Source organism: Ambystoma mexicanum, chromosome 2q (assembly GCF_040938575.1).
Source record: "Ambystoma mexicanum isolate Mex_15411 chromosome 2q, UKY_AmexF1_1, whole genome shotgun sequence".
NCBI lineage: Eukaryota > Metazoa > Chordata > Amphibia > Caudata > Ambystomatidae > Ambystoma > Ambystoma mexicanum.
This window is the reverse complement of record NC_090924.1, coordinates 330,991,864-331,017,905: the sequence shown is the minus strand read 5'-3', so window position 1 is coordinate 331,017,905 and position 26,042 is coordinate 330,991,864. Positions and strand designations below refer to the sequence as shown.

The 26,042-nt window shown below is 50.5% G+C and overlaps 1 protein-coding gene across 1 annotated transcript in view; it reads left to right on the top strand.

The window, feature by feature from the left end:
• Positions 1 to 26,042, top strand: part of PKD1 (polycystin 1, transient receptor potential channel interacting) — a 1,742,473-nt gene that overhangs the window by 1,269,747 nt on the left and 446,684 nt on the right. Inside the window, exons 31-32 of the mRNA XM_069647332.1 lie at positions 4,567 to 4,683; positions 5,315 to 5,364. Of these exons, the coding sequence (XP_069503433.1) occupies positions 4,567 to 4,683; positions 5,315 to 5,364 (167 nt within the window). The remainder of the gene's footprint in view (positions 1 to 4,566; positions 4,684 to 5,314; positions 5,365 to 26,042) is intronic.

The following is a 26,042-nucleotide window of genomic DNA, read 5'->3' as shown; positions in this document are numbered from 1 at the left end:
GGGAGCGAAGCTCGACACAGTGTCGCTTCTGGCCTCTCCGTCGGAGGAAAGGACGAGGGCCATCTTGGGCAAGGTGCAGCGGATGCTGGTTGCGGACGCGGCCAGAGTGAGGTCCATCAAGTCCCTCCTCGGAATGATGTCTTCTTGCATTTACCTCATCCGCCTGTGCAGGCTCCGGATGCGCCCGTTGCAGGAGTTCCTGGACGCGTGCTGGATCCAGACGACGGGCAGCTTCGAGGAGAGGATCACACTCGACGAGAGTTTCCGACGAGCGATCCGGTGGTGGGGCACCTGCGCGCATCTGACGGCGGGCATGGACTTCCAGACCCCCGGCCACCAGGAGACAGTGACCACGGATGCCTCCCTGGAAGGGTGGGGAGCGCACACCGAAAATGTGCACGCGAGAGGCCTTTGGCTCCCGACGGAGAAGTCCTTCCATATCAACGTCCTGGAGCTCCGTGCAGTGTTTTGGGCCCTCAGGTCCTTTCTTCCGTCCCTCAAGGGCAAGGTGGTGAGGATCTTCACCGACAACACCACCACCATGTTCTACATCAGGAAACAGGGCGGAACCAGGTCCCCAGCCCTGTCCATGGAGGCGCAGGATCTGTGGCATTGGGCTGTCGCCCAAGGGATGTTTCTGGTGCCGTTTCATCTGGCAGGAATATAAAACACCATCGCCGACTCACTCAGCAGGGAGCTGCGCTCGTGCCACGAGTGGGAACTACGACAGGATCTAGTGGACCGCCTCTTCCGACGAACTCCACTCCAAGTGCCGGAGGTTCGCCAGCAGGTTTCCCCAGCCGAGGAGCATGGGCGATGCTTTCTCGTTCCCCTGGGAGGGTCTGTTTCTATACGCGTTCCCTCCATTGCTGATCCGGCTCATCAACCAGCTCAAGAGGTCACGGTGCAGGATGATCCTTGTCGCACCTGCATGGCCGAGGCAGATATGGTTCCCGGACCTTCTGGACTTGTCAGCGTCCCCGTCAATCAAGCTGCCAGTGGACGCGGATCTTCTCTCCAGGGAAGGAGGCGCCATCCTCCATCACGACCCGAAGTCGCTGAACTTGCAGGCCTGGCTCCTGCAGCGTGGGAGTTTGGGGGATACGACATACCGGCCGACTGCAGAGAGGTTCTTGCAAAGGCCAGGGCGTCCTCAACTCTTAAATGCTACGGACACAAATGGAAGAGGTTCTCTGTCTGGTGCCACGCACAGAAGATTAACCCTCTACGGATTACGGCTCCCCAAGTACTGCCGTACCTACTGACGCTGGCCAAAGCTGGACTGGCGCACGCGTCCATCAAGATTCATCTTGCTGCGATCTCCCGATACACCAGAACCACGGGGCGGACGTCTTTGTGGTCTCATCGTCTGGTGAAAGAGTTCATGAAGGGACTGTTCAGATCGTTCCCGCCGGTGAAGGCTCCGGCCCCGGCGTGGGAGCTCAACGTGGTGCTGACCAAGCTCATGGGACCTCTGTTCGAGCCTCTGCACTCGGCTCCGTTGAAGTTCTTGTCGTGGAAAACAGCGTTTCTTGTGGCCATCACCTCCGCACGACGGGTGGGAGAGATCCAGGCCCTTTCCTGCAAGGCCCCGTACTTGACTTTTCACGACACGAGGGTAGTGCTCAGGACGCACCCCTCCTTCATGCCCAAGGTGCCGTCGGACTTCCACCTCAACGAACCATTGGTGTTGCCTGTTTTCTTCCCGTCGCCTTCGTCGCCGGCTGAAAGGACTTTGCACTCGCTGGATGTGGCTAGAGCGCTGAAGTTCTACGTGGACCGCACAAAGTGTTTTCGGAAGACGTCACAACTCTTTGTGAACTTTGGACCTGTCAATCAGGGGAAGGCTCTCTCGAAGGCTTCCATTTCCAGATGGCTCTCCGGCTGTATCATGTACTGTCATCGGTTGGCAAACCGACCGCTGCCTGGCCGTCCGAGAGCCCATTCCACCAGAGCGATCGCAGCTACCACGGCGTTCCTATCTGGTGTGCCCTTGCTGGACATCTGCAGGGCTGCTACGTGGAGGTCGACGCACACCTTCACGAAATTCTACTGCATCGATCGGGATTCCAGGGAGGAGTCCAGGGTCGGCCAACCAGTGCTGCGCAACCTGTTCGCCTAAGGTGAGCCTGGTGAGGAGGTAAGAATTGCTTAATGTTGAGTTTGATGTAATGCTTAATATTGAGCCTTTGCCACCTCCCGTGGTTGTGCATGTGTGTACTGCTATGTATTCTTTATTCATGAGCATGTGAATCCATGCCAGACCCCATGGTGGAGAAGGAACAAGTTACTTACCTGTAACTGTTGTTCTCCAGCATGGTTCTGGCATGGATTCACATGCGAACCCTCCCGCCTACCCCTCTGCGGCTCTTCACTTGGTCATACTGCCACTTCACGTGCTACCAAATCTGAAGATGGCTGCCAGAGGCGGGGCTTAGGTAGAGGCAGTCATTGGCTGTGGTCAGTATGACACAGAGATCAGTGATTGGTTACTACTACGAAAGACAGATCAGAAACAAAACTGATACTGATTTTTTCTTTACCGAGGATTCCCAGCCTGACGACGGGGAATATTCATGAGCATATGAATCCATGCCAGACCCATGCTGGAGAACAACAGTTACAGGTAAGTAACTTGTTCCCTACCTTGCCTGGACCCGAAAAGGATACTAAGCTTCTGTATTCCAAGAACTGCAAGTATTTGCCAAGATGATAATCTTTTCATTGGTTATGCTGGTCAAAGATTAGGCTTAGCAGTCACAAAACAAGCCATCTCTAGATGGATTTTATGTGTATAACTGAGTGTTACTCATTGGCAGGCAAGGATTCGCCCAAAGGTCTGAGGGTGCATTCCACTAGAGGGGTGGCTGCATCCTCTGCTTTAGAAAGAGGTGTACCAGTGAGGGACATTTGCAAAGCGACAACATGGAAGTCCCTTCATACATTTATTAAATTGTACCGTGTAGATTCTTTTTCAGGAGAGGAAGCCAAATTTGGCAAAGCTGTCCTCCATAATATTAAGTATATTCTTGGCACCCTCCGCCTAACCCAAACTGCTCTGGGAGTCTATCATAGATGAGAAATACGTGGGAGGACACAATCCATTAGAAGAACAAGTTACTTACCCATGTTAACGTTCTTTCGACTGGATGTTCCTCCCACTTATTCATCATCGCCGTCCTATCTATCCATCCATCCCATCTTGCCTAGAATTTCTGTGTCTTATACCTTCCTTTCTCGCAACGTCAAGATTGTCTCCTCCTATGACACAGCATGCTAATTAAAGCCAGGGCCTGTGCTCTATATGCCAGCGTCGACATTAAAAGGGATGCTATGGAGACCGTCGAGGACCAAGATTCGACAATGCACAATGCTCGACCCTATGAAAAAAATGTCAGAACCAAGTTACAAACAGACTTGAATAATTCAAAGATGAGGAATAGGTGGGAGGAACAGCCAATCAAAAGAACGTTACCGCGGGTAAGTAACTTGTTCATCTGTGCCCAACTCACATATCACTCATCTAAGACTCTGATCTCCACACTTGTCCAAAGAACTCTAGATTACTTCTCCAACTTCCTTGTGGCACACACCATCTGTTCATTTTCCCCGCTTAACAAATTATTAAACTTTGCTACGCACAACCTCTACACACTCCTGCAATCCTTATCAACCCCTGCAAAGAGCTTTTATGCAGCAAAGCTCTCCAAATCGAAAGTGCTCCCTCTTTAAATCCTTTCTTCTGGTCTTCAACTCCATTCATGGACTAGCCCTCCTGCCTCCATCTGGGTGATTCTGTCTCTATGCCCCCCAACACATTTCATCTCTATCATCCCAAATCCTCCCCAAACTTACAAATGCCAGCCCATGTGCTGTCTAGCATTTACTCTCGTTCACTATTCTGTAGCCTTACTATTGAAACTCCTTACCTCCCAAACTCAGTTTATGCCACACTGTTGAGGCTCATGACCACTCTAATATTTCACTTCATCTCGGTTGAAGGAGTCCTGGGTGTACAAGGGAATTACTCCTCCTTTGAATGTTCCAAAATCCCCCACACCAAACCAAAATGGCAGGACTGCATTCTGTACATGGTACTTTTCATTTTAATCATGAACCACTCTTCACAACCAAGTGCTTGTCTCACGCATTACCTCATGGCTGGCTTTGCTATCGTAAAGCATCTCAGCAATAGAACTGCTCTGCTCAGTGTATGACCTTTTCATGGTTCTGTTTGGAGCAGCAACTTATACATACACGCCGAGTTTCCGACATCAAGCTTCTGTGTCCTGACAATGCCAGTATGAAAGTTTGTCTATGCTTGCACCTGAAACTTTGCAACATTTCTTGTAAGGTGTGCCTGGACTTTAGTTCTGTTCTGACGTCTGTAGGCAGTTGTGTCTAGGCTTACAGCTGTGTGTTGACTACGAAGGCATGTCCGGACTCAGATCTCCGCAGATCACTGGAGTGGATTCCCAGATGCAATATAATGGTTATGAGGATGTGATGAGAACTTGTTAGTATGTTTAAAGCTCTTCCAAACACAGCTCTTTGTATTTCTTCCAGTCCTCTACCAAGCAATCCCTGACCTATTTTGACCAACAGTCCCTTGAAATCGATGACTATTTGGACTCTCCAGTGATGGAAAGCTCTTTCCAGACATTCTCTGGGACCCACAAAGACGTAAGCTATATATTGTGCTATGTAGTCTAGCAAGCCTGCCTGAACAAAACACATGTAACAAGTTGTGTAAAATGCATATAGTGTAGTAAGAGGTAGCACTTACCTGCCTTTGGGGTAGCCTGGTATCTGAATTATTGATATTTCATTAAGTCAGGAAAAATGTGCTTGCATTAAAATATCCATTTACATTTCAGGGTACCTGAACATTTTAAACATTTGGGGACATTTTAGGAAAGAGCCCAGTTAAGCTCAAAGAGGGGGCGGATAAAGGCAATGACTAGGTTGTTTCAATGTGTTAGTGTTACAAACAGTACTGCTGATTCAAAGGGTACATTATTCTAATCCATCAGTCTGGCTCTGGCATGATCCAAAAGCAATTTTGGACTGTGGAGCTTACATGAATAGATAGGGTAAAAGGCATGATACACAGAGTGGATCAGAGAACTAGAAGAGGGAAAATGGGAAATAGAGGCAAAAGATGAAAGAAGCAAAACGTTGTAAGAGTTATTTAGAGTGTGTGTGGTGGGCACGTGCATGTGCAGGGTTCTGTGATCCATATATATAACAGTTATTGCATGTTCTATGTACCAGTGTACAGTGAAATGTACTAGTAATTCTTCTGTATCCGCAGGCATTCTCAGACCATACCAAAACAGATCTGACGCTGGAGGACTCCAAGAGGTGAGGCTCTTGAATTATTCTGACCTGTTCATATTAGAATCCATCCCAGAAAAGATTTTAAAAAATATAATGTCGGCTCACATACCTGGATTTTAACCTCTAGACCTTAGATACTTGTTTTCATGGTTCTATGCTGGTAACAGGTTATAATCTACAAGCAAACATAGCTTCATTCCCACATATGCTTTGAAAAAAGGAGCAAATGGTGTCATATGAAAGTGCTTCTCATTAGTGGACATAGGTCAGAGTTCAGATAAAGTTATAATGGGACTCCTGGGAGTTCTCACCCAATGAATGCCTGCACCATAGGAAAGAACTGATACAATTTCAAAATGCCTGTGGCATTGCTCATTATCATCGACAGTCAAGAGAGCTAACCTGACAAAAATAGCCAGGCTTCTCTGCTATTCAGTTGAAGACCATGTAAAATAAAAAAGGGATAACAAATCTAATTCAAGCTCCGCAAACATTAGGAACAAGAATACAAATAGAACTGAAAAAAAACAATATAGAACCAGATTTACTTTTCCCTGGAAATTGTATCAGAGAAGTTGTAGTGTTCATCCAGCTCTGTCAGCTATGTGTAAGGAAGGCATGGTATCAAAGGTATGACAGACACAATAAAGTATATTTCAAGGGTGTTTATTCAGTACTGCTGAACTGTAACTTCCCCTTCCCCACGTTTCAGCAAGGGACAAGGCGGAACAATGTAGCACCAGGAGCACACTCTGCCTTCTTTGGCACGAGCAAGCAGTCTCTAAGGCACACCAGGACCTCTCAGCATAGTATCTTTTTTGTATGGTATCAAGTCTCTCTGTGTTGAAATGCCTTTGTCCATATATAACAATTTAAACCATTTTACTTTGTCTTCTCTTGGTCTCCCTCAGCCAGGCTCGGATTCCTCCTTTGCTCAGAATACACAATAGATCCCCCACAGCTGGGCTCAGCCTGCGTATTTCAAAGAATACTTCACACAAATGATTTTCTCTTATCAGGACAGACTCCCCTCGATCGGGCGCAAGCCTGCGTTCCTTTTTGCCAAGGTTATAAGTTCAACGACATTTGATTGTGCAGGAACACTTTGACAATTTCACATCTCACTGCTTTGATATCTTTCTGAGATACTCCTTCCAGAGACCTTTGAATGAGCACACACGGGTGCCGAACTATTCTGTTACAATGTGTCTCTTCTATTTTAGTTTCAAAGGATCACTTCCTTTCGCCTCAGGCTTTCATCTGCATTCTCTATTAATCCACTTCATAACACAGTTCAATTTAACAGGTTTTTATTTTTTTTAAATAACTTTATTAATATTTAACAAACAAACAATACAAACCAAACTTGCAGTGTATACAATAACATTTCAATTATACATTTTTCAATTGCGTCCACTGCTCCCTTAATCCCACACCCCATTACGAGCCTATTTCTGTTGGTTTCCAGTCCTTGTAGTTTGTGATAGAGTATCACTTTCCGAGGGTTCTGTTGGGTCTTGCATTGTCCCAAATAGTTCTACTATTAGCAGTTTCCAAGCCATCAGGGTCCCAGCCTCCTCCTCCCCCTCAGCACTACCAGCTTCTTGCCACACCACAGTCTCAGCCGCCGCCCATTTCTGTAGGTCTTTCCACCATACCTCATTGGAGGTTTGTGGCATGTCTTCCATCCCATAGCTATTCGCCTTTTCACAAGCACATATGCCAGATTTTTCAGTTTGCTTACGTGCCCAAGTTTGTGCGGTCTAGGGAACCCCCCTAACAGGCAGGCCCACACTGTGTCCACCACAATTTCAATACCCTTCTCAGCAAGCTTATGTGCAACCTCTCCCCAAAAGCATTCAACATTCGGGCATGACCAAAACATATGCACCATACCCACATTCTCCTCATTACATTTAGGGCATGCCTGCCGTCCTGCATTTTTAAACTTCGCTATCCTCTGGGGCATCAGATACGCCCTATGCGTAATATACAGTTGCATCTGTTTAAGTCTTGCATTCCTCGACACCTTTTTGTGGTATCCCTGGGCATGTTCCCACATTCCGTCCTCCATCGGGGCTCCTACTTCCCTTTCCCATTCTAATCTCAGCTGCACCACCTCCTTCCCTACTTTGGCCATCAGCATCTCGTATATTCTGGAAGTCTCATGTGCTCCCTCCCTCCGCTATATCACATATTATGTCTATAGTGGCTTCTGGTTCTTATATCAGTACCATTTCTGGCCAGGATCGCTTAATCTTCCGCACCAGTCTATGGTACATGATCTATTGACCAGAGTGTAACCCAGTTTCCGCCCTTAGTCCCTCAAAATCTGCTATGGTCCTGTCCTGCCAAATATCCCCCATTGTCACTATCCCAACCGGCTCCCAGTGGTTCCTGATTAGCTTCCTCAACTGTTCCTCCCCACCCGCCAGTGCGACCAGTGGCATCTGTGGGGAGCACGGGTATGGGTTCTCCATCAATTGACAGGCTCTACGCCACATCTTCCATCCAAGTACCATCATCTTCGGACACCCGTCCATTGCTAATGTGGGCAACCACATAACCTCCTTCAGATAAAACGGGACACAATCCTGCATGAATAACCTGGTTTCAGATGTTACCTCCTCCGAGAGCCATTTAGCCACATATTGCAGCTGACTTGCAACATAATAAACTTCATAATTAGGCAATTTTATACCCCCCTTCTCGTGAAAATTCTGCAACTTCCAGAGGGCTACTCTGCTTCGCATATCGTGCCACAGGAAGTCCCTACACATGCTGTCCAGTCTACTGAAAAACTTCCTGGGTATCAAATGCAGAATATTCCCAAAATAATGTAGGAGCCTGGGCAAAACCACCATCTTTAACATCGCACTACGTCCCATCATTGCTAAGGGCAGCCTTTCCCAGAATCGCATGCAATTCTCAATTTTCTTGCGCTCGTGCTCTTCTTCGACCGTATGGTATACATCTATCCCAAGATAGGGAAATGTACTAGCTGCCCATGGTACCTGCAACACCGGTATTTGTTTCGGGGGGATCCCTTTATATACACCTAGTGGGAACATGCTAGACTTTTGAGGGTTCACTGCTATACCAGACATTTCCGCATACCTCCTCATCACCTCCAGAATATATTGGAGGTTTTCTTCTGGGTGTTGCAAATACAATAGTATGTCATCTGCGTATAGGGATATCAAGTGTCGTTGACCCTCCACCGGGATGCCTATCGTGTCATATTGCTGTCTTAAATAAATCGCTAGGGGTTCAAGGGCCACTATATAAAGCATGGGGGACCATGGACAGCCTTGTCTGGTTCCCCTTCGGAGTTTCCACCTTTCCGATATCACCAACCCTGTTTTAACTCTGGCCAACGGTTCACTGTATAACATTTTAGTCCATTGTAGGTATCCTGGACCCATTCCATAGCCAGCAAGGCACGCCAACAGCCATGGCCATTTGACCGAGTTGAAGGCCTTAATTGCATCCAGCGACACAATTGACAGTTCGTCCTCCCTTTCATTCCCATATTCAATAACTCTATGGAACCTTCTAAGATTATTGGATATGTTCCTATTGGGGACATAGCCTGTCTGGTCGGGGTGTATCAATTTGCCTATGACTCTTCATAGCCTGTTTGCCAAAACGGCAGTCAGAATTTTGCTATCTTGATTTAACATTGACAGGGGTCTGTAAGAACCTCAACTATGCTCTGGCTTATTAGGTTTGGGAAGTGGTATTATATTCGCTTCTCTGAGTGACTCTCGCAATCTGCCTAGCTCATACGCCTCGTTCAGCATATCTAGCAGCAGGGGTAGCACCTCATCCTTAAATATTTTGTAAAATTCACTTGGGAGTCCATCCGCCCCCGGTGTCTTACTAGTTGGCAGCTGTCTCACCACCTCTGCTAGCTCCTCTAGGGTAATTGGTGCGTCCAGCTCCTCTCTTTCCTCAACACTAATCTGCGGCAATCCTATGTCCTCCAGTGTTTCTGCTATCATTGCACGCTTGTCCTCTCCATCATCTTCATATAGCAGCCCATAATAGTTTGCAAATTCCTGATTAACTCCCTCTTGGGTATCCACCACCCTTCCATCTTCGCTGGTTAGTGATCTGATCGGGGGTCTAGGGGTTTCATTCTTACGTAGCCACGTCAAGATCCTTCCTGGTTTGTCTCCTCCTGCGTGTTGCCTCTCTATATACTTTCTATAGTTAAAGTTGCACAGCCTCTCCCAGTGCCCTGCGCACATTTGTTGCAATCTTAGTATCAGATCAACGTCCCGGTTGGTACCGTCTGCTCCCTCAAGTGCCCTTTCCAGTTCCTTTTCAGTATCCTGAAGGTCCGCTAGGATCCCACCCTGCAGCCCCTTAGATTTTGCTATAGCCACTCCTCTCATCACAACATTGAAAGCCTCCCACAATGTGGCCGCTGAGCCCACACTGCCCATATTCGTCTCAAAGTAGCTGACAATCTCTTCCCTCATGTCCTCCCTAAAAAGGGGGTCTCTGAGCGCCTCTGCCCTGAGGCGCCACGTCAGATTCTCGCTCTCGGGGGACAACATTGCCTTCTAAGGATCAGGGGCGGGTGGTCTGAAAGAACCCTAGCTTTATATTCAGCCTGCGTGACCTCTGTCAGTATCTCTGGAGTGACAAAGACATAATCCAGCCTCGTGTGCAGTTGCTGCGGGGCGGAATAATGTGAGCATTGCCTCTCGTGTGGATGGCGTGCCCTCCATGCGTCCACAAACCCAAAGTCTTGCAGCAGCGTCTGTAGCGCCTTAGCCGACGGGGCAGGCCTATCCATTTTCCATCCGATCTGTCTACTTTGGGATCTAATACACAGTTAAAGTCCCCTCCCCAGATCACCGCACTCCTTACACACATGCTCAGATTGTTACACAGGGTTCTAAAATATGCCGCTGTATTCTGATTTGGGGCATACGTATTTACAACACTTATTTCCCTATTCTCCACCAATCCCCTCACCACCACCATCTTCCCGTCCGTCTCAACTAACGACTGTAGCAGCTGAAATGGTACGTGCGGTGCCACCCAGACGATCACACCCCTGGCGTAAGCCGAATATGGCGACCCCACCACAAGTCCCTTCCATTTTCTCCCAATCATCTCCAGCTTCTCTTGTGTTAGATGCGTTTCTTGTAACAAGGCGATGTCTATCTTCTGTCTCTGTAGGTATAGCATAACCTTGTTTCGAAGGGATTGTGTCCTCCGACGTATTCCTCATCTTAGATATCTCCCTCCAGCTCTGCTGGCCTCGGAAAATTTTTCTCTAGAGGGCGCTGCGCGTCGACGTCCTCCGAGTCGATGTCCCTCGACAGCCGCCGTATCGACGTCGACGTCATCCTGCCTATAAAGGCCGCGCGCAGCGTCCGTTGCTCAGTTCCATTTTTCCGCGCTTACTCAGTGCCTCGGAATACCGTTGCTCAGTTTTTTGTCAGGATTTAATCTATTTACCTCGAGTTATTCGATCCGTACTCGATGGCTTCTTCGTCGGAACCGACAACTCCTCGATCCGGCTTCAAAAAATGCAGAGATTGTGGGAAAAAGATGTCGCTGACTGACCCTCACAGAGTTTGTCTATGGTGTTTGGGAGCTGAACACCATTGTTCGGAGTGCGAGGACTGTATGTCCATGACAGCTAAGGCCCTGAAGGAGCGTAGGGGGAAGCTGGAGAAAGGTAAGACTTTTAAAGCTTCTTCTTCGTCGACGAAGTCAAGACGTTCGTCTCCTCGTCACCATTCGCGTTCCAGGTCTCGGAGTGGGTCCCATCACTCCTCGAGATCGAAGCACTCGAAGAGGAGACATCGAAGATCCCCTTCTCCGTCTTCCTCTTCCTCTGTTTCACCAAAAATAATCCCTTGCCCCACGAAACATAGTTCCCGGGCTAAATGGGAGGAATTCCGCAAAAATATGATGAGCGTCTTCGAGAAAGCGGCCTCGACCCCCTCGAAGACTGCCGAGAGCGATGCTCTGGTCGAAAGACCCAAAGGTCAAAAACGCCGTGAGTCGCAGTACCCGGCGAAGGAAACCTCTCGAGCGCGTCTCGAACCCTCGAGTAGGTCTATGACCTCCAAACCTTCCTCGAAGGTTCCGTCGACACCGTCGACGAAGGTTCCGTCGACGCCGAGGTCGGTGTCTTCGACGCCGTTGTCGAAGGGACCTTCGGCACACGGGTCTGTCGACTCGACGCCAGCTTCGACACCGGCGTCGACGCCAAGAAAAGTCACGGTCACAACACACCCAGTGACTATCCCCAGGTCCTCAATGTCGATGGCTTCGAGATTATCGAGTAGAATCCCAATTCTGTCGAGGTCATGGAGGCCTCCGCCTTTGTTTTCGACGCCACGCTCGAAGCCTTCGACGTCGCGTCGATGACATCGACGTTTTCGAGGCCGATTATGACAAGTTCGCATCCTCTGCCTTGGAAATGGAATTTACACCCTTTATGAGTTCAGAACAATTGAGAACTATGTCCTCAATTATGGAAGAGGGTGAGATGTCTGACCAGGATGAGACATTTGAGTTGCAGGGACCTGTAACCCCAATTAGAGAGGAAATTTCCTCTGAAGAACGCAGGTTAAAGGATCTTCAGGATTCCTTACATGAGGCAAGTGGGTTAGACACTTCCCCTGAGGTGGAGTTTGCTAGGCCAGACCCGGGTGAGCATGCTGAAACCCCCTATAGAGCCTTAATGGCCAGGATCACAGAGTTTATGGGGTGGTCTGCACCCTCACAATCTTTCCAACAAGATGACCTTATGGATATTCTTGACAAGGGCCCACAGGAGGACCCTGTCGTGCCTTTTCATAAAGCTCTTCAGAGGAAGATTATGACGAACTGGGAAACCCCAGATGTCGTCCCGGCAGTAAATAAAAAACTGTCTACAAAATATAGGGTATCCTCTACAGACCCGGAGTTTTTGTCAAAACACCCATCCCCAGAAAGTCTGGTGGTACAGGCAGGATCTTCTACCGATGTCAAGACGGCTTATCCTACCGTCCCACAGGACAGGGACGATAAAAAATATGATGCTATGGCAAAGAAAGTTTTTTCGGCATGTAGCATGGCGTTAAAATCTGTTAATGCTACTTGCACCCTTGCTAGATTCAGCCATACACTTTGGGAGTGTGCTTCTACAGCGGCTGACTGCATCCCGGAGGGAGAAGAAAGGGAGGCGTTCCTGAATGTTATACAGGGCGGTAAAGACGCGATGTGCGAATCCCTCCAGACGGGCATTGATTCGGCTGACAGTATCAGCAGAGCAATGGCGGCAAGTACAACAACCAGGAGATTCACTTGGTTGAGAAAGTCTGGTTTTGCCCCTGATGTGCAAGCCAGGCTCTTGAACATGCCATTCGATGGCTCTTCTTTGTTCGGGAAAAAGGCGGATGACAGTTTAGAGAAACTGCAAACTTCAAAAGCAGCAGCAAAATTCCTAGGCGCTGCAATCCGTCAGACACCTTTTCGTCCCACAGGAACCTCTGCGAGGGGCAAGTCCTTTCGCTTCTACTCCGCATTCGGAAGAGGTAGAGGACGTCCAGCTCAAAGGGGACAAAGAAGAACTACCCGAGGAGGACGGGGTAGATATTCAAAAGCTGCAGCAACAGCAGGTGCCTTTTTACCATCGGCATCCGCATCAGCCGCTCCAAAACCACTCTGAGGACTTCCCTCACAGGACACCTGTAGGAGGCAGGTTGACTCAACATCTGGCGGAATGGCAGGCTATCACGTCAGATGCTCGGGCATTGGAAACAGTTGCCCAAGGTTACTGCCTGCCTCTCCTACGCATACCTCAGAGTCATCCACCGGGGATCAGCTCTCAGAAAGCTCCAGATCCGCTCCTCTTGCAGGAAATTTTCGACCTGCTAGAGAAAGGTGCCATAGAACCGGTACCTGTAGCAGAGAGGAACAAGGGCTGGTACTCCCCTTATTTTCTCATTCCAAAGAAAGACGGAGGACTGAGATCCATCTTGGACTTGCGAGAATTGAACAAATTCCTCAGGAAAGACAAATTCAAGATGGTCACTCTTTCTCAGATCCTCCAGGCCCTTCAGTTCCAGGACTGGTTGGTATCTCTGGACCTTTAGGATGCTTATTTCTATGTGCCTATCCATCTCAAACACAGGAAATACCTGAGGTTCGCAATTGGCAACTCTCACTATCAATTTCGAGTGCTGCCATTTGGGCTGACCTCCGCCCGAGGGTCTTCACCAAGTTAATGTCGGTAGTGGCGGCAAGTCTAAGGAGGGAAGGGATTCACGTCTACCCCTACCTGGACGATTGGTTGATCAGGGCTGTCTCTTCGGAACAAGCTCAGATCCAGCTAAATCACGTGTGCCACTGCCTTCACAGTCTGGGCTTCTCCCTCAATTTAAAGAAGTCACAAATTATACCATCACAGAGACTCCAATTCATAGGAGCGATCCTGGACACTTCCCTGGGAAAAGCCTCGCCAAAAGAGGTGAGGGCTCAAGATATTCTACAGATGGTTACCAAGTTTCAAAATGCCCAACGTCTCCCAGCCTTCGACTTTTTGAGGTTGCTAGGCCTCATGGCATCCTGCATTTTCCTAGTGCCAGAGGCTTGCCTGAGAATGAGATCCCTCCAATGGGCACTGAGGACTCAGTGGTCACAATTCTCAGGGAGAATGACAGATCTTCTTCAGGTTCCCGACAGGGTGGCTCGAGACCTTCAGTGGTGGGCCTGTCAGGAGAGCATTCTGAAAGGAGAACAGTTTTGGCAACCCTGGCCGGAGATAACAGTAGTCACGGATGCCTCACTCACGGGGTGGGGAGCCCACGCCAACGACTTGACCATCAGCGGTCGTTGATCTCCATCGGAGTCCAGACTACATATCAACCTGTTAGAGCTGAGAGCCATCAGACTTGCGCTGAAGGCGTTCCTGCCAGCTGTACAAGGGAAAAACGTCCTGATAATGACGGACAACACGGTGGCCATGCATTACCTCAACAAAAGAGGAGGCGTAGGATCACTACCCCTGTGCAGAGAGGCGATGCAGCTCTGGTTTTGGGCAATCCAAGAAGGAATCTCTCTATCGGCAGTTCACCTAGCCGGAGAGAAGAACTTGACAGCGGATGCTCTGAGCAGGCAGAGCACAGTCTCCCACAAGTGGGAACTAGCTCAGGAAGTCCTTCAAGAGATCTTCGCCCTTTGGGGAACCCCTCAAGCGGATCTGTTCGCCACCAGCATCAACAGGAAATGCGATCTGTTCTGCTCAAGGGAATTTCCCCCGAAAGGAGCTCTGGGAGACGCATTCATAGTGGACTGGGAGTTTCCGCTTCTGTACGCGTTCCCACCGGTCCCTGTCATTCCTCAAATGATCAGGAGGTTGAGAAGATTCCGGAGAACAATGATCCTAATTACCCCGGATTGGGCCAGGAGAACGTGGAACCCGGACCTTCTAGACTTGTCCATCTGCCCTCCAATTCGACTTCCACTCAGAGAGAACCTATTCTCACAGAAGGGAGTTCAGGTTCTCCATCCAGACATCAAAACCCTCAACCTTCACGCTTGGCTTCTGAAAGGTTGAGGTACAAGGATTGGGACCTCCCTGATGATGTTATGGAGGTGTTGCTTTCGGCAAGAAAGCCAGCAACAAAGTCTTTATACCGCTGCCGTTGGAACAGATTTTGCAGCTGGTGTAGAGAGCAGAATATCGACCCTTTTTCATGTGGTACACCAATGGTTTTGTCCTTCCTTCTATATTTGGCGAATTCAGGCCTTCAAGTTGGCACCATTAAGGGCTATCTCGCAGCGCTATCCATCTTTAAGCGCACTGCGGAAGAACCATCCTATTTCAAGTTACCCTTGGTAATACAGTTTCTAAAGGGGTTAACCAATGTTTATCCCCCAAGACCATTCCAAGTTCCACTATGGGATTTAAACTTAGTACTAACTTTCCTGATGGGCACACCTTTCGAACCACTCCATTCTTGTTCGCTAAGGTTCCTTACCCTTAAAACTGTTTTATTAATAGCACTTACATCTGCTAGAAGGGTGAGCGAATTACAAGCTCTTTCTTGTAATCCCCCTCACACAATATTTCACAAAGACAAAGTTGTCCTGCAAGTGAAGCCTAATTTCCTCCCAAAGGTGGTTTCTGAATTCCATATCACTCAGAAGATTACCCTACCATCTTTCTATCCTCCTCCTCATCCGGGGAAAGAGGAAGAGAGGTTACACAGGCTGGACCCTAGAAGGGCTTTAAGTTTTTACATCAGTAGACTAGCCAGGATAAGACAGGCAGACCAGCTGTTTGTAGGTTACACAGGTCACAAGCTGGGATTACCAATAACTAAGCAGACCATTTCCAGATGGATCATTCTAGCCATTCTGGAATGTTATAAACTGGCAGGGAAAGAGCCCCCTCAAAACCTTAGGGCCCATTCGACCAGAGGTATTGCAGCTTCTTCGGCCCTCAAAAGAGGCGTGCCGGTTAAAGACATCTGTGCGGCCGCTACATGGTCGCTGTCCATACCTTTACACGATTTTACAATTTGGATTCCTCCTCCAGTCAAGAGACTAGGTTTGGAAGGGCTGTACTGCATTCTATTCATCAATAGAAGACAGCGTGAAGTCAGTACTCCCTCCTCCAATAATAGAATACTGCTATGGGAGCCTATCTAAGATGAGGAATACGTCGGAGGACACAATCCCTTCGAAGAACAAGTTACTTCTTACCTTGTAACGTTCTTTCGACGGGATGTTCCTCCGACGTATTCCTCATCGACCCTCCCATCCATCCCCGCAGTTCTACTTCCCTTGTTGTTGCAGCTTACGCTCCTTCAGGGTGATTAGTCTAGTCCAGAAAGTTTTATTGTGGGCTACAAAACGGAACTGAGCAACGGACGCTGCGCGCGGCCTTTATAGGCAGGATGACGTCGACGTCGATACGGCGGCTGTCGAGGGACATCGACTCGGAGGACGTCGTCGCGCAGCGCCCTCTAGAGAAAAATTTTCCGAGGCCAGCAGAGCTGGAAGGAGATATCTAAGATGAGGAATACGTCGGAGGAACATCCCGTCGAAAGAACGTTACAAGATAAGAAGTAACTTGTTCTTCTCTTCAGGTAACTATTGAGTCCCCTGACATTCAAAGTGATTATCTTAAGATCCCCCATGGCCCATCAGAGTTATTCTGCTCCCTCCGGCTATGGAATCCAACCCCAGTCGCTTAACTCATCTATGTAGGCTCGTACCCCAACTTAAACTTCCCCTAACTACAACCACAACAAACCCCCCCCCCCTACCTTACACCCTCCCCAACTGTTGCCGAGCTCCATCCCTGGATCTCAGGCTCCCCGGCATCTAGCCCTTTCTGGCAAAGCCTGTACTCGCGGCCCAGCAGGGTAAAGTCGCCCTAGTGGCCGACTTACTACTAATACTTGGGGGTAGGTTGCCTTCATTCTGTCACTCCTATTTATTCAAAGTTCATTACGCCTAGTGCAACCCAATTCACCTGCGCATTATAATCACTATATTCCAGTCCAACAGGGTTATAGAGTCCACTACACGGTACAGTTCAAATGTTCCAAAGCCTCATATCTTGACTTTCCTCCTGCCTATCCCCTCGGTGTTCCCAATACCTTCTCCTCACTTGTCATGTTTCTGGCCATCCTCTTCCTTGTCTTGCTCTGGGCAGCCCTGCAAGTCCAGCTACTTCACCGCCTCCTGTAGGTCGTCAAAAAAGAGCGCTCTACCTTTGTGCAAAACTTTCAGCTTCGCAGGGTACAAGAGCATGTACCTGATTCCAGCCGTACGCAATCTCCTCTTGACCGCCATGTAGCTATACCTCTGTTTCTGCACCAGCATGGTGTAGTCCGGATATGCTGTGATGTTTGTAGATGCTCTCTTTATCGTTCCCCCTTTACGAAAGTACTCCAGGATCTTCTCCCTATCTTTATAGTTCAGGATTTTCGCAATTTCGCGGTGGGGCCCCAGGCCGTGGCTTCCTCATCAGCGCCCGATGTGCGCGTTCAACCGCGAACCCTTGCGAAAGCTTGTCTGCTCCTATCTCTTTCAGAATCATATTCTCCACATCGTCCGTGGGGTCTTGTCCTTCTTCTCCCTCCGGCAGGCCGACCACTCGGATGTTATTCCGCCTGGCCCTTCCTTCCGCCTCTTCCACTCTGTTTTCAAGGTTAGCAACCTGTTGCTTCAATATGCGGACCTCCTGCGCATTGTTTGTACTGACTTCTGTGTTAGTCTTGACCGCGCTCTCCAGGCTACTTGTCCTTTCTGCCAGTGTCCTGACATCCTGTCGCAGCAAGGTGACTTCGACTCCAACCGCGTCTATTTTGTTCTCCAAGGCCGTCCGCATATCCGCCATTGCCGTCCCCCATTTAGCGCTCAGTTCTGAGATGGCGGCCAGGACCTGATCATTTTCTCCTGCTGGGGTGTCCTCCTCAGCGGCCGCCACTATACTTTGCACCGGGGTCGAGGGGGTCCGCTGAGCTTTTGCGAAGGTCTCCATAGTGGATTGTTTGCTCTTGGCCTTCACTCCTTTTCCTGTCATTGTGTAGCCTTCCCTGCGTGTTTGGTTTCGGCTCCGCAGTGGTATAGTGCTTCTGGCTGTATTGTCTGGTGCTGGGGAGTCTACTTCAGAGGGTTGCGATCTGTTGTGGCCCAAAAGGTTGTGGCCATCCCCAGAGTTCTGTCCTCCCACTTCTTCCCCTGGTTTCTACAGGCAAAGTCCCCGTAGCCTACTCTTGCCGGCCAATGGGACCACCTTCCCTGTCACCTCCACTGTGCCTCAGACCTCCGCAAAGTTTGGTGCTGTATGCCCACCTCAAGGGGAATCACTGCCCAGCTCCATCCAGCAGGGCACATATCTGCATTTCCGGTCGGCGCCACCTGCTGTTTTTATCGGCTCCTCTCTGCCTCCCCTTCCTATGGAGCTGTCCACCACGCCGTTCCAGCCATTGCCCCCACACCTGCTATTGTTTCTGGGGTGGGGCCTCTGTAGCAATGGCTTCAGTCCTTGGAAAGCACCCTCTACATGGTCTGCTGCGTCCCTGGCGCGCCATGGCCTTACTCCGAAATCCTCTGGATGTCACATCAGGTGCCACTCTGCTGTACCATTTCATACTGCATCCATTCTTCTTTTTACTGCCCCCAACTGGGTGTGTGCCTCGTGTTACAGCTCGTTGCGCTGCCTTATTGTCCGTTTTGCGTACCGCTTACCAAACTGCAGAGCTTGCCCCAGGCGTATCACTGGGTCCCTGCCGCTGTTCACAGGACTGCCATTCCCCTTTTGCAGGCTTATCGTGTCAAGGGAGCCATCCCAACAACATCTGTCTCTTTATTAATGGCCTCGTGTTCTCTGAATGTTTGTGTGGCTTATGTCACGCAAGGTTCGCCCGCTCGGCGTTGTAGCGCTGCACACGTGCATTCACTTCGCAGCATGCATCTCTTCTGCCCAGTTCGTGTAGCCTCGCCTCCTCAGTATGCCTGACTAATTCGCCCTACCGGGGGGCGGGCGCACAGTTTCCGAGTGTCATAGCGGGCTTTCAACCGCTTCCCGATCCGTCCAGGGGGACCGCTGGGCTTCCCCGCACACTTCGGCTGGTCTGCCGTCCTCCGCTTCTCCGCCGCACTTTATTGCTTGCGGGGGGCTCCGCGTCCCTCCTCACAGCGCCGTGGGGTTACTCCCTGCTCCAGCAGTCCTGCGACGCCTCAGTGCAGGCAAATTCGTCCTGCTGCTCTCGGGTGTCTCGCCGGGCGTGATTCTTTCTGTACGGCAGCGCCAGCTGATCTATTCAAGCGAGCCTCCAGTTCGGGGTCGGTCCTCCCGATCCATGGCTTCTTTGTCTCGAAGTCGCAGCCATTTTGTTTCCGACCCTGCAGCACTCATCAAAGTCTTCAAGGCCTCCTATCTCCTTACGTGGCCATTCGTTCAGGCTGCAGCAGCATCCGTTCGGGTCCCTGTGTGTTCCGATTGCAGTAGACTTATTTTGTTTTGCTGAAATGAACTTCAAATCGCTTGCGTTCATCCGGATCAATAGTCGGATCCAGGAGCTCGTCAGAAGAGCAACCTACTCCGTGGCTGCCAAGCCACGCCCCCAGTTCAATTTATCAGGTTATCGCTACTCACAGCCTTCGTTTCAATGCCAGCCGGTATCGCAATGTTGCCTCCAACTCAACGGCTGCACTGAGCTGCTTGGTCACCGTCTGGATCTCTTGCACAAAGGACAATACTTAGGCAGCCGCAGCTCCTCCCTGCTTCATCAAACCACAGAGGAGGGCTTGGCCAGTCTACACGCTCTAGCTGGTAACTGACTGTTCAGTTTTGACCAAATACAGGGGGACAGGGTGAAGGGCTTCGTCCTGCTTGTGGCCCCGTCTTGACCTGTTCGTCTTCTGCCTTTGTCCAGTCACCAGCGTGAAAATCCTTTTCCGTTATGCTTTTCGCCTCTCTCCTCGCCTTGCTCATAGTGTGCTCTCATGCTCTGCCTTTTATCCGTGTGGGGAAGGGTAACAGGATTCTGGTGTGAGTCGTTACGGGTAATTGCCTGACACTGAGATTGGGACATGTTGCATGGAATGGTTGGGTGTGAGTCTGTCTTCCCCCAGAGTGCTCAGCCCATGTAGTAGTGTTCGTGTAGGAAAGGGGGCGATAAGGTTTCCAGATAGCATATGGGATGGCAAGGAGTAATAGGAAAATAGGGAAAGGGATACCGCTTCTTGGTGGCTAGGAAGCCATGTGAAAGGACGTGTCTGTACGGGGGCTCCCGAAGATCCGTACATTATCCGACTGAAAACCGTGCAAGGACCGATGTAATTTGGCTGAGACTGATATGACTGCGTACATGAATCTCAGGTGAACGTGTGGACACGTTTCGATACAGGCCTGCACCGTGAGAGCGCAACAAGAAGCTAAAAGAAGACTTGGAGGCGAGTGTGCGATGAACGAGAAAATGGCCGCCGCCGCTTAACGAAGGAACAAAGGGGTGATTGATCTGGGCGCCTGACGGTCGCACTGGAACGTGGTGGTGGTGAAGGAGCATGACTCGGGTGCATCGTGGTCATTAAGGACACCCAGTCCTGCGAGGCCGACGGCGCGGACCTGGGAAGGGAGCGGGGCCTGGCCGAAGATACTTTGTAACCGGACGTGCAGATAGCAGGGGAGCGTGCGGTGTGACCTGAAACTGTGCCCCGGGCCCTTCATGGCCTAAAGTGCGCTTCAAAGGGTGAGACGCGACCTGGCCTAGCTAGGTAGTAGACAAGATGGCCGGGGGAGCCAGAGGACAAAGGAACTTTGTGTCAGAGATGTGGCGATAACGATGGGGCACCCGAAGAGCGCACTGTGACACCCTGCCCTAGATCTGAGCGGGGATAGAAGGACGGGAGACATGTCTAACAAGCTCCTGAGAGCGAAGAACAAACAGCCCACGCTCGACGAATACGCTAAGACGCCTCCCGGCCCAGACAGAGCCAAAAGCAAAGATAAAACTCAAGCCAAGGAAATGGCAGCCGGGGGTGCGAACTAGGAGGTCCTCGCTGCGATCGCAGACCTGAAAGCGACCTGGGAGACCAACCTCCAGCTCGCTGTGGCTGAACTGAAGACCGCAATGGAACTCCAGGTTGGGGCGGTGCAGGAGGACGTGAACCTCCTAAGGCAGGACGTGCGTACTCTGGCAGAGCGCACGGAGCGGACTGCGCTGTGCATAAGCGTGAACTCCATGCCCTGGTGCAACGCGTGGGCAATTTGGAGAGTAGGGCGGAGGAGGCAGAAGGACGCGCCCGGAGGAACAACATCCATATCGTGGGCCTGCCGGAGGGAACTGAGGGCCATAATCCAACGGAATTTATCGAAAACATGCTACTGCAGGAGATCACGGGAGGCACCCTGTCGCAGGGTTTTGCGGTTGAGAGGGCGCACAGGGCCTTAACTAGGAAGCCACCGCCGGGAAACCCGCCCAGGCCGGTGATAGCCAAGATCCTTAATTACCGGGACCGAGAAAGGATCCTTGAACACTTCCGCAAGGGAGGCACAATACAACGAGGAGCGGCGAACATAACTGCCTATCCCGATTATACCCTGCAGGTACAGCGCAGTCGTATGAACTTTGGATCGGTGAAGAGGAGATTGCGGGAAGCGGGGCTTAAATACATGTTGCTCTATCCGGCCAAACTGAAGGTTTTCTTTCAGAACAAGCTGCTGTTCTTTGTCACCCCGGAGGATGCCATGGAGTGGCTGGATGCACAAAACTGCCCTCAGGAGACAGATGTTCAGACGGCCGGTGGAAAATAAAAGATGAGATAAGTAACGCTGTAGGCCCGGTCGGGTCACGAACATTGGGACTTGAATATAGTCATTGAACTCGCTGGAGAACATGCGCGCGTCAGTGGTTATGAAACGTGGTCCGTGAGCACGGACATGGTTGCGAAGGAGAGGAGCCTCCAGAGGCCGCTCTTTACACCCCTTTTTTGTGTTTAGTTTAGTCACTGTTAGTGGGGTGACACCCTGTCGGGTTCTCTATTTGGGTTTTCCAAGGAGGACCGAACACAGGGATGCCTGAGATCCAGGGATGGAGCTGGACAGTTGTTTGGGGAAGGGGTTTGGGGGGGTGTTTTAGTTTTTGTATGAGCCTGGGGGTGAAACCGGGATTGGGTGTTCGCAAAGTGGGGAGGGATTGCCTCGGATGGGGGGAGGAAACTACTGATAGGCCATGGGAGACCTCAGGATATTAACGTGGAACGTTAGAGGGCTTAACAGTTATCTTAAGCGAAATAAAGTCATGTTGTATCTTAAGAGGCAGAAGATAGACGTAGCCCTGCTACAGGAGACACATCTAAAGCGAGAGAAACTGGAGCTGGTAGGGAGGAAGTGGAAGGGAACAGTGGTAGGATCAACGTACTCCGCCTATGCCAGAGGAGTGCTGGTGTGGGTGGCGCCACACGTCCCATTTAAGCTAATTGAGGAGGTTGTGGAGGAGGATGGGAGGTTGGTTATGGTGAGGGGGCTGGTAGAGAACAAAGTAGTGTGCATTGTAAACACATATGCGCCTAACCAGGACACGGCGACATATTTTAGGACGCTGTGCACCAAGCTCAGTGTCGGGATGGGGGGTACGGTGATATGGGGTGGCGACTTTAATTGCGTGTTGAATCCCAGGGAGGATAGGTCGGATGACAAGATGGCTAAGCCCAGTCCGGCGGCTAAGGTATTGCAGACGCTGCTGGCGGATTTTGGCCTGGTAGATGTGTGGAGAGCGAAACACCCGGGCGTGAGGCAATACTCGCACTATTCGGCCTCGCATCTACTGCACACGAGGCTTGATTACTTTTTCGCTGCGCCAGACATAGTCGCGGAGTGCGACCATATAGACTACAGGGCGAGAGTCCTCTCTGACCACTCGCCCCTGGTCATGCGATGGCAGCTGTATTCCCCACGAGCGCGTATACCAACATGGCGCCTCAGGGCGGAGGCACTCAAGGACCCTGCCTTCAGAGAGGATATGAGGGAAGAGATAACTGCTTATTTTGAGGTGAATACAGGGAGCGTTAAGTCGGCTGGCACCTTATGGGAGGCCTTTAAGGTCGTAATGCGGGGGATCGCCATTGCGAAGTCTAAGGGATTGATCGGGGGAGTCCTGGCGGATCTGCATAGAGCTGAGACTGAGCTGGAGGAGGAGTTGGAAGGTGGTGGGATAGATGCGGAGGCGGTCTCCAAATTGCAACAGGAGTGTGCGGAACATTGGGATAGGCTCTGTAATTTGAACTATAGAAAGTATATTGAGAGACTGCATGCGGGGGGAGATAAAACGGGCCGACTCTTAGCTTGGCTGTACAAGAGCGAGACCCCACGATCCCCGATCAGATTGGTAACCAATGAAAAGGGGGAGGAGGTAGACACCAAAGAAGGCGTGAACAGGGCATTCGTGGAATACTATAAGGTCTTATACGAAGATTGCGAGGGGGGCAGCCAGGAGGAGATAGACGAAGTGCTGGAAGATGTAGGCTTGCCTAAGGTCAGTGATGAGGAGCGAGAGGAGCTGGATGCTCCGATCACCCTGGAAGAGTTGAAGGAGATTGTGAGACAGTTGCCCACTAGCAAGGCCCCAGGGGCAGATGGGTTCCCCAGTGAATTTTATAAAGTGTATGCGGAGGAAGTGCTCCCGCCCATGCTGGAAATGCTCAACGAAGCGTACGAGGTGGGACGGCTGCCGGAGTCACTTAGGGAGGCTATTATAATACCGCTCCCCAAGCCAAATAAACCGGGACATGATTGTGGCTCCTACAGGCCCCTGTCGATGCTAAACCAAGATAGCAAGATCCTGACAGCTGTCCTGGCTACTAGAATGCGTAGAGTGATCAGCAAGTTGATCCACCCTGACCAGACGGGCTATGTCCCTAATAGGAACATTACTCACAACCACAGACGCCTCCACAGGGTGGTCGAATGGGGATGTAGTGATGACGGCGAAATGGCGATAGTGGCATTGGACGCGGTTAAAGCGTTCGACTCTGTTCGGTGGCCTTGGCTGCTGGCGGCTCTGAGATGGTACGGGATGGGACCAGGTTACGTTAGGTGGGCCGAGATGCTATACAGTGCACCACTAGCCAGGGTCCGCACGGGTGCAGTGGTGTCAGAGAGATGGCAGTTGGGCAGAGGCACTAGGCAGGGGTGTCCCTGGTCCCCAATGTTGTACATCCTGGCCCTAGAACCCTTAGCGATTTACCTCCGGCAGCAATATGACCCGGTCGGCATCGATGTAGGAGGAGAGTGTCACCTTATATCCCTGTATGCAGATGATATGCTGCTATACCTAAGATACCCAGAAGAAAATTTGCAGTATGTCTTAGAGGTGGTGGGGAGGTATGCCTAGTTGTCCGGTATAGCGGTAAACCCCCAGAAATCCACTCTATTTCCGCTAGGAGGCTATGTGGGGACTCCGGTAGAGAGGTTGCCAGTGTTGTAGATCCCGTGGGCGACGAGTTCCTTCAGATACTTGGGAATTGACGTGTATCACACGACTGAGGAAGAGCACAAGCATAACACTGAACTTGCTGTGGGGAAGATCGAGAAATGCATGAGGTTCTGGGAAAGATTGCCATTAGCGATGATGGGCCGGGGAGCTATGCTTAAAATGGTGGTACTGCCCAGGCTTTTTCATTATTTTAACAACATCCCTTACATGATTCCTAAGAAGTTTTTTGTAAGGCTACATAGTGTTTGCAGAGAATTCCTGTGGCACGGCACGCGCAACAGAGTCGCACTGTGGAAGCTGCAGAACTTTTACGAGAAGGGCGGAGTCAAACTGCCGAACTTTGAGGCATGTTATGTGGCAGCGCAGCTACAATATGTGTCCAGGTGGCTCTCTGACGACGAGACCCCTGAACACAGGCTGTTTGGGAGGGATTGCTCCCCTTTTTATCTGCGAGAGGTGATCTGGGTGACTAATGCATGCATGAGGGAGCGGCCTAGAATGCTAGCTTTGGGACGGAACATGTGGAGACGGGCCTGCCGGATGATGGGTAACCCCTTGCCGTGTGTGTCGCAGTTCCCATTGGTCGCACTGGCGAAGGGAGACGGGCAGCTCAGAGCAATCATCCGGATATACTGGGAGTCAGTGGGGTTGGTCACCATGGGAGATATTTGGCAGGATGGGACCATCATGGAGTTTGAAGAACTAGAGGCAGGGTCGGGATTGCACAGGGGTCAATATGTGACATATCACAGGATAGTGCAGGAGATCCGGAATAGGTGGCCTGAAACTACCCTGGCCGATGAACCGGACGCCACGGTGGAGATACTATACGACACATCGGAGGGCGGGCATGAGGTCTCTAGGTTGTATGAGATGTTGATGACGAAGGTTGGGAGCGATTTAGTGCACTTGAGACTGGAATGGGAAATGGAGATGGGGGCCCCGATGGCAGATGGGTTGTGGGAGCGTGCCTTGGGGTATCATAAAAAAGTATCGAGAAATGCCAGGTTTAAGCAAATACAGCTTTATATAACGCACAGGGCATACATGACCCCCTTTTTCGGGATGTTGGACGCCAGGCGTGCCCCAAGTGTGTCGAGGAGAATGCAGACATGATACACATGTTCTGGGCGTGCCCAGTAATTGCAGGCTACTGGGGTGAAGTGGCGCAGAAGCTGGCAGGAAAGGGTGTCACGCTCAAAGTGGATTCAGCCTGGGCCTGCTTACTGGGGGGATATCCCAGAGCGCGTAAACTTAGACATGTCGAGAAATTGAAAGATTTGGCTTATGTGCTTGCTAAACGTAGGATTGCCATGGGATGGAAGGAGTGTCATAAGCCACGAGTGGAGGTCTGGTGGAGGGATCTCCAAAAATGGGCGGAGGCCGAGACGGCTGTGTGGCGGGATACCAGTATTGCAGGGGAGGAGGAGGAAATGTGCTCCCTCGCGGCATGGAAATTGTTGATAGCCGAACTGTTTGGAACGGGGTCGGCTCCAATTGAATCTGAGAGCGATGACGCCCCCCCGTTCACAGCGGATACCGATGGCGGACACCATACAGGCTCATAGGGGGGAGGGATGGGGATTGCAGTGCTTTTTGTTGTTAAATGTGTTTATTTATGTTCTGTTGTATTGTCGTTTGGTTTGCATATAAAAATAAAAATATATTTTTTTTAAAAAAAAGGGATACCGCTTCTTTGCATTGGGTGCCCCACTCCCATGCCCCCGG